Source organism: Aotus nancymaae, unplaced genomic scaffold, assembly GCF_030222135.1.
Source record: "Aotus nancymaae isolate 86718 unplaced genomic scaffold, 86718_ANA_hifiasm-v0.15.2.pri h1tg000076l, whole genome shotgun sequence".
In the NCBI taxonomy this organism is placed as follows: domain Eukaryota; kingdom Metazoa; phylum Chordata; class Mammalia; order Primates; family Aotidae; genus Aotus; species Aotus nancymaae.
The window spans coordinates 25,240,921-25,253,796 of record NW_026988491.1 but is presented as its reverse complement, the minus strand read 5'-3'; the positions used below and the strand labels follow the sequence as shown (position 1 = coordinate 25,253,796).

General features: G+C 41.2%; 1 protein-coding gene across 15 annotated transcripts in view; it reads left to right on the top strand.

Annotated features, from left to right (window-relative positions):
- LOC105706701 (zinc finger protein 737-like) overlaps positions 1 to 12,876 on the top strand; it is a 67,484-nt gene that overhangs the window by 23,570 nt on the left and 31,038 nt on the right. For 6 of the 15 annotated variants that reach the window (XM_064368298.1, XM_064368297.1, XM_064368296.1 and 3 more), the window contains 2 exons: positions 2,906 to 2,968; positions 12,208 to 12,233. The exons of 1 other annotated variant lie outside the window; for it this stretch is intronic. In XM_064368298.1, the coding sequence (XP_064224368.1) occupies positions 2,906 to 2,968; positions 12,208 to 12,233 (89 nt within the window). Of the gene's footprint in view, positions 1 to 2,027; positions 2,124 to 2,902; positions 2,969 to 12,207; positions 12,234 to 12,743; positions 12,863 to 12,876 lie in introns of those variants that run through there. 8 more of the 15 variants (XM_064368301.1, XM_064368300.1, XM_064368299.1 and 5 more) reach the window with 4 other exon arrangements.

The following is a 12,876-nucleotide window of genomic DNA, read 5'->3' as shown; positions in this document are numbered from 1 at the left end:
GAAATCTGAAATTCTTCTGATCCCAAGCATTTCAAATGAGGGATACATAGTCTGTAATTGTAATTTACATAGTCTGTAACTGTAATTTTAGGTGGTTGTATATGGCTGTTTTGTTGGAAGGGACCTTGTTTGTGCTATGCCATGGCTCATAATCCAGCCTTTGAGGAAGGCGCCTTTACTTGTACCTCCCTTCTTTGAGATTCATGGTGCACATTTGTATGTTTTTTCTTTTTTTTCTTTTTTTAATTTTTTTGAGCCTTGTTCTGATCCCTCTGCTGGAGTGCAGTGGCACAATTAAGGCTTACTGTAGACTCTACCTGCTGGGCTCAAGAGGTCCTCCTGCCTCTGCTTCCTATGTAGCTGGGTTCAGGCATTTACTGCCACTCTTGGCTAATATTTTATTATTTTTTGTAGAGATGAGGTCTCACTATATTGCCGAGGATAATCTTGAACTCCTAGGCTCAAGTGATCCTCCCATCTCAGCCTCCCTAAGTGCTGGGATTACAGACATGAACCACTGCTCTCAGCGCCACTACTGCAAGTTAAGTATTCTGAGAATTCCTGTGGAAAAGAAATTTGACTTGACTTTGCTTAACATAGTTCCCCATAACCATTTTTTCTTTGGTGAGATGAAGTCTCGCTCTGTCACCCATGCTGGAGTGTAGTGGCGTGATCTTGGCTCACTCTCTGCCTCCCGGGTTCAAGCAGTTCTCTGCCTCAGGCTCCCAAGTAGCTGGGATTGCAGGCACCTACCACCATGCTCTGCTAATTTCTTTTTTTATTTTTAGTAGAGATGGGGTCTTACCATTTTGGCCAGGCTTATCTTAAGCTTCTGACCTTGTGATCTACCCGCCTTAGCCTCCCAAAGTGCCGGGATTACAGACATGAGTCAACGTGCCTGGCCAACCATTTTCTTATCTCGTTTCTTTTTTTTAAAGTGTCTATGTATTAATTATTTTCTTTTCTCAGGCCTTGCAGGAATTAAATTCCCCCTTCCTCAACACCCCGGTATGATCCTCTACACTCTGCAAGGGCTTCTGAGAGACTGATTTTAGCACTTAACATTTTGAAGACATTTTAAAAACTGTAACTGTATTTATTTATAGCTTTAAACTATTCATGTTTCTAGTCCAGTTAATTAATTTAAAAAAATGGTGATGCATCAAGTCCCCTGAGCCTATGGTGTGGGAGGTTCTTGGTTCAAAGTGGAGGCACCTGATGGTCAAGTTCAGGTTCTTTGTCCCTTGTGGGGACTGGAGTCCATGTCAGTCTGCTGGAGGTGAGCAGGGGATGCTCTGTTTAGCAAGGCTGAGGGGATAGTGGGGAACTGCAGATATAAATTTTTAGCCAACTGTGTTTATTGCAGATTGCTTTTTTAAAAAATTAAACACATAGCTTGGTTCATTGGCTCACACTTGTAATCCTAGCTACTCAGGAAGCTAAGGCAGGAGGACATAAATTTGAGACCAGCCTGCATAACATAGCAAGATCCCATCCCTTAAAAAGATAATAAAAACTTAGCTGGGCATGGTGGTGCACACCTGTGGTCCCAGCTACTTAGCAGGCTGAGTCAGGAGATTCACTTGAACCCCAGAGTTTGAGGCTACAGTGAGCCGTGATGTTGCCACTGTGCATGGGCCTTGGTAACACAGTGAGATTCCATCTTTAGAAGGAACAAACACAAATTCAGCACATTTGTTTCCTCAATTGTCACCTTAAGCATGTAATTTTGCTGCTTTATACAATCTAACCTTTCCTAAATATTGTGAACTCATGATATTTGGAAAATACCTGCATCTGAAATTTTACAGAGTTCCAGATGCAATGAGCCAAGTGCATTTTATTCTATTCATTTAAACAGTGTCCCCAAGGTGAGTCCAGTTCAGCCAAACTCCTGGGGGCTTTTGTGCAGCCTTCATTGTTGAAGTGGACCTCCTCTTTCCCTAAAGCCCGCTGTTGGAGACAGCTCCCCTGCCATCAGTGGCAATATGGTGCTGCTTACTCCTTTCTTTCCTTTGGACTTGCAGTGTTCCTGTGTTGCACTGAGACTGGTGGGCTGTGCACAGAGCGGCCATAAACTTACCTTGAACAATCTGAATTTGAGCATGCCACCGCCTCAGTTTGTGAGTGTCCAAGTCCATCAAGTTCTTTCTTCTAATAGCATGTGTGTGTGTGCATGTGTGTGTATATCTCCGTGTTTTCTCTAGTCCTCCCTTTTTATTTCAGTGAAATTCACATAATAGAGAATTAATAATTTTAAAGTGAACTATTCATTGGCATTTACTGCATCCATAATTTTGTACAATTATTACCTCTATTTCCAGAACATTTTTATTACCTCAAAATGAGACTCCATCTGCATTAAGTCACCACTCTTTGATTCCCCTGTCCCAGTCTCTGGCAACCACTAATTTTATTTCTATCAATGGATTGCTTGTCTTGGACATTTCATATCAATGGAATCATATAACATGGCCTTTTGTGTCTGGCTTCTCTCCCTCAGCATTGTATTTTCAGGGTTCATCCATGTTGCAACATGGATCAGTCTTTCTGAATCATGTTCATTCATGTTGCTGAATCATATTCCATTCTAGGGATAGACCACTTATTTATCTATTTATCTACCTATGGACATGTAGGTTCTGTCCACTGTTTTGACTGTTATAAATAGTATGTGCTATGAGTATTCATTTTAACACCTGTTTTTAATTCTTTTAGTTAAAATCACTGGTTTTTAACTTAATACCTAGCAGTGGAATTGCTGGATCATGTAGTAATTCTGTTTAACTTTTTGAGTGTTCTTTTTTTTGCAAGCACTTTGAAATGTGTATTCTTTTCATCAAACCCACCCTCCTATGATTTAATTCTAACCCAGCCACAAAGGAATGTTTCTCTTTCTTCCCAGGATGGCACCAGCAATCCTCTGATGGTCACGCCAGCCTCAGCAGAGGCCCACTGGGCTGTGAGGGTAAGTGACCAGGACAGCTTCTTGGCTGTCTTCCAGATAGAATTGTTCTGGAATTCTTCTAGTTTGACATTGTTCTGAGCACTTTATAGAATGATTATATCCCCTCTTCTGTCTCAGTGTAAGTGGCCACAGAATGTGGATAAAACACCTCTTCAGATGAATATTTTTTTTCTGTTCTTTTTTGTCACCTTTCTGTGTCTGAATTATATTCCATTATGGGGATGCATCACTTCTTTATTCATCTACAAATGAACATTTAGGTTCTGTCCACCCTTTTGACTGTTGTGAATAGTATGTGCTTTTTTTTAATTTATTTAATCTCATAACAAGTCTATGTACCTTGTTTTTCACAAGGTCTATGGTCTAACTTTCATATATATATGTGTGTGTGTATATACACACACACACACATATATTTTGCACTTCAGGTTCTGGGGTACATGTGCAGAATATGCAGGATTGTTGCATAGGTACATACGTGGCAATGTGGTTTGCTGCCTCCATCCCCATCACCTATATCTGGCATTTCTCCCCATGTTATTCCTCCCAAACTCCCTACCCCCTGCTGTCTCTCCCCTAGTTCCACCCCTGCCACAGACCCCAGTGTGTGATACACCCCTCCCTGTGTCCATGTGTTCTCATTGTTCAACACCTGTGTATAATGGCGAACTAGCCCTGTTTGATTTTCTGTTCTTGTGTCAGTTTACTGAGAATGATGGTTTCCAGATTTATCCAAGTCCCTAGAAAGGACACAAACTAATCATATTTTTATGGCTGCATAGTATTCCATGGTGGATATGTGCCACATTTTCCTTGTTCAGTCTATCATCTATGGGCATTTGGGTTGGTTCCAGATCTTTGCTATTGTAAATGTTGCCACAATGAACATACATGTGCATGTGTCTTTATAATAGAATGATTTATAATCCTTTGGATATATACCCAGTAATGGGATTGCTGGGTCAAATGGAATTTCTATTTCTAGGTCCTTGAGGAATCACCACACTGTCTTCCACAATGGTTAAACTAATTTACACTCCCACCAACAGTGTAAAAGTGTTCCTATTTCTCCACATCCTCTCCAGCATATGTTGTCTCCAGATTTTTTAATGATCACCTTTCTAACTGGCGTGAGATGGTATCTCAATGTAGTTTTGATTTGCGTTTCTCTAATGACTAGTGATGATGAGAATTTTTTCATATGGTTGTTGGTCTCATATATGTCTTCTTTTGTAAAGTGTCTGTTCATATCCTTTGCCCACTTTTGAATGGGCTTGTTTGTTTTTTTCTTGTATATCTGTATTAGTCCTTTGTAGATTCTGGATATTAGCTCTCTTTGTCAGATGGGTAGATTGCGAAAATTTTTTCCCATTCTGTTGGTTGCCGATTCACTCTAACAGTTGTTTCTTTGCTGTGCAGAAGCTCTGGAGTTTAATTAAATCCCATTTGTCGATTTTGGCTTTTGTTGCCAATGCTTTTGGTGTTTTAGTCATGAAGTCCTTGCCTATGCCTATGTCCTGGATGGTGTTGCCAAGTTTTCTTCTAGGGTTTTTATGGTGTTAGGTCTTATGTTTAAGTCTTTAATCCATCTGGAGTTAATTTTAGTGTAAGGTGTCAGGGAGGGGTCCAGTTTCTGCTTTCTGCACATTGCTAGCCAGTTTTCCCAACACCATTTATTAAACATGGAATCCTTTCCCCATTGCTTGTTTTGGTCAGGTTTGTCAAAGATCAGATGGTTGTAGATGTGATGGTTGGCATTGCCTCCAAGGCCTCTGTTCTGTTCCATTGGTCTATATCTCTGTTTTGGTACCAGTACCCTGCCGTTTTGATTACTGTAGCCTTGTAGTATAGTTTTAAGTCAGATAGCATAATGTTGACTTAAAACTATTTAAAGGACAAAGATGGAAATCTTTGTTCTTTTTGCTTAGGATTGTCTTGGCTATGTGAGCTCTCTTTTGGTTTCATATAAAGTGTTTTTTTTCCAGTTCTATGAAGAGGGTCATAGGTAGCTGGATGAGGATAGTGTTGAATCTATAAATTACTTAGGGCAGTATGGCCATTTTCACATTATTGATTCTTCCTAACCATGAATGTAGAATTTTTTCCCATCTCTTTGTGTCCTCTCTTATTTCCTTGAGCAGTGGTTTGTAATTCTCTTTGAAGAAGTCCTTTACATCCTTTGTTAGTTATATTTCTAGGTATTTTATTCTCTTTGTAGCAATTGTGAATGGCAGTTCATTCTTGATTTGGCTCTCTTTAAGTCTGTTATTACTGTATAGGAATCCTTGTGATTTCTGCCCACTGATTTTTGTATCCTGAGACTTTGCTGAAGTTTCTTATCAGTTTCAGGAGATTTTGGGCTGAGACCATGGGGTCTTCTAAATATACAATCATGTCATCTGCAAATAGAAACAATTTGACTTCCTCCTTTCCTGATTAAATACCCTTTATTTCTTTTTCTTGCCTGATTTCTCTGGCCAGAACTTCCAATACTATATCAAATAGGAGTGATGAGAGAGGCATCCTTGTCTAATGCCAGATTTCAAAGGGAATGCTTCCAGTTTTTGCCCATTCAGTATGATATTGGCTGTGGGTTTGTCATAAATAGCTTTTATTATTTTGAGATACATCTCATCAATACCTAGTCCATTGAGGGTTTTTAGCATAAAGGGCTGTTGAATTTTGTCAAAGGCCTTCTCTGTATCAATTGAGATAATCATGAGGTTTTTGTCTTTGGTTCTGTTTATGTGGTGAATTACATTTATAGACTTGCGTATGTTGAACCAGTCTTGCATCCCCAGGGTGAAGCCTACTTGATCCTGATGGATAAGGTTTTTGATGTCCTGTTGCAATTGGTTTGCCAGTATTTTATTGAAGATTTTTGCATCTATGTTCATCAAGGATATTGGCCTGAAGTTTTCTTTTCTCATTGAATCTCTGCCGGGCTTTGGTATCAAAGAGGAGGTGGTACAACTCCTTCTGAAACTATTCCAAACAATCCAAAAAGAGGGGGAATCCCAAGGATTGTATGTCTGGTAGAATTCAGCTGTAAACCCATCTGAACCTGGATTTTTTTTGGTTGGTAGGCTATTAATTGCTGCCTCAACTTCAGCCCTTGTTATTGGTCTATTTAGTGTTTTGACTTCTTCCTGATTTAGGCTTGGGAAGGTACAAGTGTCCGGGGATTTATCCATTTCTTTCAGGTTTACTGGTTTATATGCATAGAGTTGTGAGTCATCTCTGATGGTAGTTTGTATTTCTGTGGAATCGGTGGTGATATCCCCTTTATCGTTTTGTATTGCATCTGTTTGATTCTTCTCTCTTTTCTTTTTTATTAATCTGGCTAGCAGTCTGTCTATTTTGTTCATCTTTTCAAAAAACCAGCTTCTGGATTTATTGATTGTTTTGAAGGGTTTTTGTGTCTCTATATCTTCAGTTCTATTCTGATCTTAGTTATTTCTTGTCTTTTGCTAGCTTTTGAGTTTTTTTGGTCTTGCTACTCTAGCTCTTTCAATTTTGATGATAGGGTGTTGATTTTAGATCTTTCCTTGCTTCCCATGTGGGCACTTATTGCTATAAATTTTCCTCTCGACACTGCTTTAAATGTATCCAAGAGATTCTGGTACATGTGTCTTCATTCTCGTTGGTTTTGAAGAACATCTATATTTCTCCTTTCATTTCATTGTTTATCCAGTCAGCATTCAAGAGGCAGTTGTTCAGTTTCAGTGTAGTTGTGCAGTTCTGAGTTTCTTAATCCTGAGTTCCAATTTAATTGCACTGTGGTCTCAGAGACTGTTTGTTATGATTTCTGTTCTTTTTCATTTGCTGAGGAGTGATTTATTTCCAATTATGTGGTCAATTTTAGACTAGGTGTGATGTGGTGCTGAGAAGAATGTATATTCTGTGGCTTTGGGGTGGAGAGTTCTGTAAATGTCTATTAGTTTTGTTTGGTCCAGGTGTGAGTTCAAGTCCTGGATATCCTTGTTAATTATCTGTCTAATATTGACAATGGTGTGTTAAAGTCTCACTATTATTGTGTGGGAGTTTAAGTCTCTTCGTAGGTCTTTAATAACTTGCTTTATGTATCTGGGTTCTCCTTTATTGGGTGTGTATATATTTAGGATCGTTAGCTCTTCTTGTTGCATTGATCCTTTTACCATTATGTAATGACCTTCTTTTTCTCTTTTGATCTTTGTTGGTTTATATTTTATCAGAGACTAGGATTGCAACTCCTTTTTTTTTTTTTTCTTTTTTTGCTCTCCATTTGCTTGTTAAATCTTCCTCTATCCCTTTATTTTGAACCTATGTGTATCCTTGCACATGGGATGGGCTTTCTGGATACAGCACACTGATGGGTTTTGACTTTTTATCCAATTTGCCAGTTTGTGTCGTTTGACTGGGGCATTTAGCCCATTTATATTTAAGGTTAATATTGTTATGTGTGAATTTGATCCTGCTCTTTTGATGCTATCTGGTTGTTTTGCCCATTAGTTGATGGACTTTCTTCATTGTGTCCATGCTCTTTAACATTTGGTACGTTTTTGGAGTGGCTGGTGCTTTGTGTTCCTTTCTATGTTTAGTGCTTCTTTCAGGAGCTCTTGTAAGGCAGGCCTGTTGGTGATGAAATCTCAGCAATTGCTTGTTCATAAAGGATTTTATTTCTCCTTCGCTTATGAAGCTTAGTTTGCCTGGATATGAAATTCTAGGTTGAAAGTTTTCTTTAAGGTTATTGAATATTGGCCCCCACTCTCTTTTGTTTTGTAGGGTTTCTACCGAGAGATCTGTCGTGAGTCTGATGGGCTTCCCTTTGTGGGTAACCCGACCTTTCTCTCTGTCTGTCCTTTGCATTTTTTCCTTCGTTTCAACCCTGGTTAATCTGACAATTATATGCCTTGGGGTTGCTCTTCTTGAGGGATATCTTTGTGGTGTTCTCTGTGTTTCCTGGACTTGATTATTGGCCTGCCTTGCTAGGTTGGGGAAGTTCTCATGGATAAAATGCTAAAGAGTAATTTCCAGCTTGGATTCATTCTCTCTGTCACATTGAGGTACACCTATCAAATGTAGATTCGGTCTTTTCACATAATCCCATATTTCTTGGAGGCTTTGTTTATTTCTTTTTACTTTTTTTCTCTAATCTTGATTTCTCATTTTACTTCATTGAGTTGATCTTCAGTCTCAGATATCCTTTCTTCTGCTTGGTTGATTCGGCTACTGTAACTTGTGTATGCTTCATGAAGTTCTCATGTTGTGTTTTTCAGCTCCATCAATTCATTTGTATTCTTCCCTAAGCTGTTTATTCTTGTTAGCATTTTGTGAAATATTTTTTCAAGGTTCGTAGTTTCTTTGCAGTGGGTTAGAGCATGTTCTTGTAGCTAAGAGAAGTTTGTTATTACCCATTTTCCGAAGCCTGTTTCTGTCAATTGATCGGACTCATTCTCCATCCAGCTTTGTTCCCTTGCTGGTGAGTTGTGATCCCTTGGAGGATGAGAGGCATTCTGGATTTGAGTGTTTTCATCCTTTTTGCACTGGTTTCTTCCCATCTTTGTGGATTTATATACCTGTGGTCTTTGTAGTTGGTGAATTTCAAAAGGGATGTCTGAGTGGATGTCCTTTTTGTTGATGACGAAGTTATTTCTTTCTGATTTTTAGTTTTCCTTTTAACAGTCAGGCCCCTCTGCTGTAGGCCTGCTGCAGGTCCCCTCCAGACTCTGTTTGCCTGGGGATCACCTGCGGTGGCTGCAGAACAGTAAGGGTTGCTGCCAGTTTCTTCTATTATCTTTGACCCAGAAGGATACCTGCCTGATGTCAGCCTGAGCTCTCCTTTATGAGGTGTCTCTATGGATACACAGGGGTCAGGGAGCTGCTTGAGGAGATAGTCTGTCCCTTTTAGGAGCTCAAGTGCTGAGCTGTGAGCTCCATTGTTCTGTTTAGAGCTGCTGGATAGGTACATTTGAGTCTGATGCAGTGGAACTCATAACTACCTTTTTTTCCTAGGTGCTCCATCCTGGGAGGGTGGTACTTTTATTTATACATTCCTGATATGCTGCTACCTTTGTTCAGAGATGCCCTGCCTACCAAGGAGGTAGCGTAGTCACAGTCTGCCAGCAGAGGCATTGCTGAGCTGCCATGGGCTCTGACCAGTTGCTCTGTGAACTTCCTTGAGGTTTTGTTTATAGAGGTATAGTTAGAACTCCCTCGGTAATGTAGGTCTGCCTCAGTAATGGTGGACTGCCTCGGTAATGGTGGACGCCCTTCCCACCGCAGAGTTGGACCATCCCGGGTCCTGCTGTGCTTGCTGTGAAACTTTCAATCCAGAGCGTTTCAGATTGCTGGTCTTTGTGGGGGTGGACCCGCTGAGGCAGATCACCTGGCTCCCTGTTTCAGCCCCCTTTTTTTCAGTTGAACGGGTGACTCTGTCTCTTAGTCGTTCCAGGCACCAGTTGAAATGGCTGCCGAGATTTCTGTGAGTTTTTGTGTGGAGACCTGCTGTGTCAGCTGAAACAGCCGTGCTGGAAACTCGTGGTGCTTTTCAGCCAAGGAATCTCCTGGTCTATGGGCAGGAAAAACTCATTTGGAAATGTGCTGATCACTCACCCTCTGCCTTCTCACTGGGAGCTGCACTCCAGAGCTGTTACAATTTGGTCATCTTGGATCCCATCTCTAGTATGTGTTACTTTTAATAATTTTAAAGTAAACTATGTCACCCAGGCTGGAGTACAGTGGCATGATCTTGGTTTATTTTAACCTACCCCTCCTTGGTTCAAGCAATTCTTTTGCCTCAGCCCTCCAAGCACCTGGAACTACAGGCATGTGCCACACACCCAGCTAATTTTTTTGTATTTTTGTTGGAGCTGGGGTTTCACCATGTGGGCCACGCAGGTCTCCTTTTCTCAAGTGATCCTTTCTCCTTGGCCTCCCAAAGTGTTGGGATTACAAGAGTGAGCCATCTTGCCTGCTTGAATGAACATCTTTTGAAAAGGTTGTTGCTTTTCACTGTAATTGGGAGTTGCCTACTGGGACAGTGAGCTAAGTGTCAGGCTGGATTCTTAAAAGGCTGCAGTTTGAATCTTGCATTTTTAGGTGACGTTCTGTGTTTTTTTCTGCTTGTGTTGGTTATTCAGAATAGAAGAGAAAGTGGTGAGAGCTTGCAAGCATGTGGACCCCCAAATATGTTCCTTGCTTTTTCATTTATTTTCAGCCATTTTGCATGTTACCATTCTTTTTTTTTCCTGATGTTCTGATTGCTTTGTGAAAAACTTCTCACAGCACTTGAAGTGTTATTTTTAAATTAGAGGATGTTGTGGCTGGAAAGATGTGCCACTGCTTCCAGAAGAGAAAAAAAATGAGGGCTGTCTTCTCCTAAGTACAAAATTTCTTCTAAAGGAAGTGAGCATGATCTCCTCAGATAATGTGAGACCTCTTTACACTCCCTTTATTTTCAGAGGACTGTCATATTTCCTCACTTTTATGTGGCTTAAATCCTGACATTAATAACAGTTTTGCTACCAAATACAGGCAGACCTACCTCCCCTACCCCAAGCACTTTCATCCTGTGTTTACATGGTTGGTTGATTCCCTTTCTTGGAAAGGTCCAGGGCTGAGTGGGGGTGTCTGTGCAGAAAGAGTGCATGATGAGACATCATGTCACTGAGGGGTTGTGAAGTCACCTCTGTAATTTAGAACTTTGCCAGTGGCAATTACCATGGTGAAGGGTTTCTTCCTGTCAGTTAGTGACATCATGCAGACTTTGAAAGAGAGCTGCTTTGTCATAGGAAACGGTGTCCAAGAGATCTTATTCCTGAAAATGTGATGGCTCTTTTTCAGCAGGGATTATGTCCAGACCTCACTGGAAGAGCTAAGACTGAGGGGCCTGAGGACTTTACAAAGAGCAGTCAGGGAGCAAGGGACCAGGTGTTGTAATTTGGGTGGACTATGGTAAAGAGAGATTCTGCATTCCATCTACAGCCACAGTTTTTTTCTGCTGTGAACATTCCTGGGCTTCTCTCAGAGCTGAGTCACCAAGTCTGATGGCCGGGAGAGAATCCCAGGCACCCAAGGCAGACCTTGGAACACTCAGCTTCTCAGCATTTACAGTTGTGAGGTCGTCTAGTGTCTGCCAGTGATGAGGACGCTATCTTTTTTTTCTCTTTAAAAAATTAAACTGTTTTTATTGTGGTTGAAAGACACATCACATAAAATTTACCATATTAACCATCTCTAAGTGTGCAGTTCAGGAATGTTAAGTACATTCACATTGTACAGCCATCACCACCATTCACCTTCAGAAATTTGTCTTCTTCCCAAACTGACACTTGTACCTGAACACCCCTACTTCCCCAACCCTTGGCACTCACCATTTTTTTTCTGTCTTAATAGATTTGCCCAGTCTGGGGACCTCCTATCAGTGAAACCATGCAGTTTTTTTTTGTTTGTTTGTTTTTTGAGATGGGGTCTCACTCTGTCACCCAGGCTAGAGTGTGATGTCACAATCTTGTCTCACTGCAACCTGTACCTCTCAGGTTCCTCTGCCTCATCCTCCCTAGTAACTGTGATTAGAGGCGTGCACCAACACACCTGGCTAATTTATGTATTTTTAGTAGACATGGGGTTTCACCATATTGGTCATGCTGGTGTCGAATTCCTGACATCAAGTGATATGCTCAACTTCACCTCTAAAAGTGCTGCAAGTACAGGCATGAGCCACTGTGACTGACCTGTTTGTTTTATATTTTTAGAGAATGGGTGTCACCATGTTGCTCAGGTCAGGCTCAAACTCTTGGCCTCAAGCAGTCCTGCCTTCTTGGCCTCCCAAAGTGCTGGGATTACAGGTGTAAGCCACCGTGCCAGTCTCATACAGTATTTTTTTTAGTGTGTGTGTGTGTGGGGGGGGGGGATGGGGGGGGCTTATTTTACTTTGCATGCTGTCCTCCAAGTTTGTCCATGTTGTAGCATATGTCAGAACTCACTTCCTTTTTGTGGCTGAATGATATTCCACTACCTGGATCTACCTCACTTTGCTTATGCATTTATCTGTGGATGGACACTTCTGGAGCATGTTTTCTTAGTGCTCACAGTAACTCCACTATGTGGCCAAGCAGGTAGTGAGAGGTCTGCTCTCCCTCACTCCCGCTTGTCATGGGCCTTGTTTATTTTGGAGGGCAGAACAGACTGGAAGCTGTTACCTTGAGCCCACTCACTCATGGTCTCTTTTTACACGCTGCCTGTGCTGTGTCTTTCAGGATGGCAGGAGCTGCAACTCTGCATCGTAAGTCATTCACCTTTTTTTCTGTTTCTGAGGAGCTTTTCCTATTTACATATTAATTTATTTACTGTTAGAAACTGAGACCTTTCTGTATTTAAAGTTGATTTTGATAATTATTTGCTTAAGCACTAACATCTACTCATGCTTTTGGCTTTCTGGAACAAGTGGGCTCCTAAGAGGCATGTGGGAGTAATCTTTATCTCCCTGCAGAGATACTGCCTTGGTGCCAGGCCTCTGCCCCACTTGGATAGTAGCTGGGATGGAGAGCAAGATCCAGGCCAGGGCCTCCCTTCTGAGGACTCTGGCTCCCATATTTGAGGTTGCCAGAGTGCTGTTTTCTTCAGAAAACCAAGGGGCCCAAGACTGTTCTTAGATTATCGTGTCCTTTTTAGCCTAGGGCGATGATGAGTCTATGGCCATTTTCACTCGGCTTTGGGTTAGAGCTCGGTCTGGACACTCACACTGGCGCACTCTCTTACTTACTATGGCTATTTCTTTCCCACTTGGTGGAAGAAAAGGCAAATTTTGATGAGATTCTTCAAAGTGTCTTACACATCAATGGTTTGCTCTCTGGAAACAAAGTTCAGTTGGTCCTCATGAACTCACAGCTGCCTCTTGATGTCCTAGGCCAGGTAAGTGGGCCATG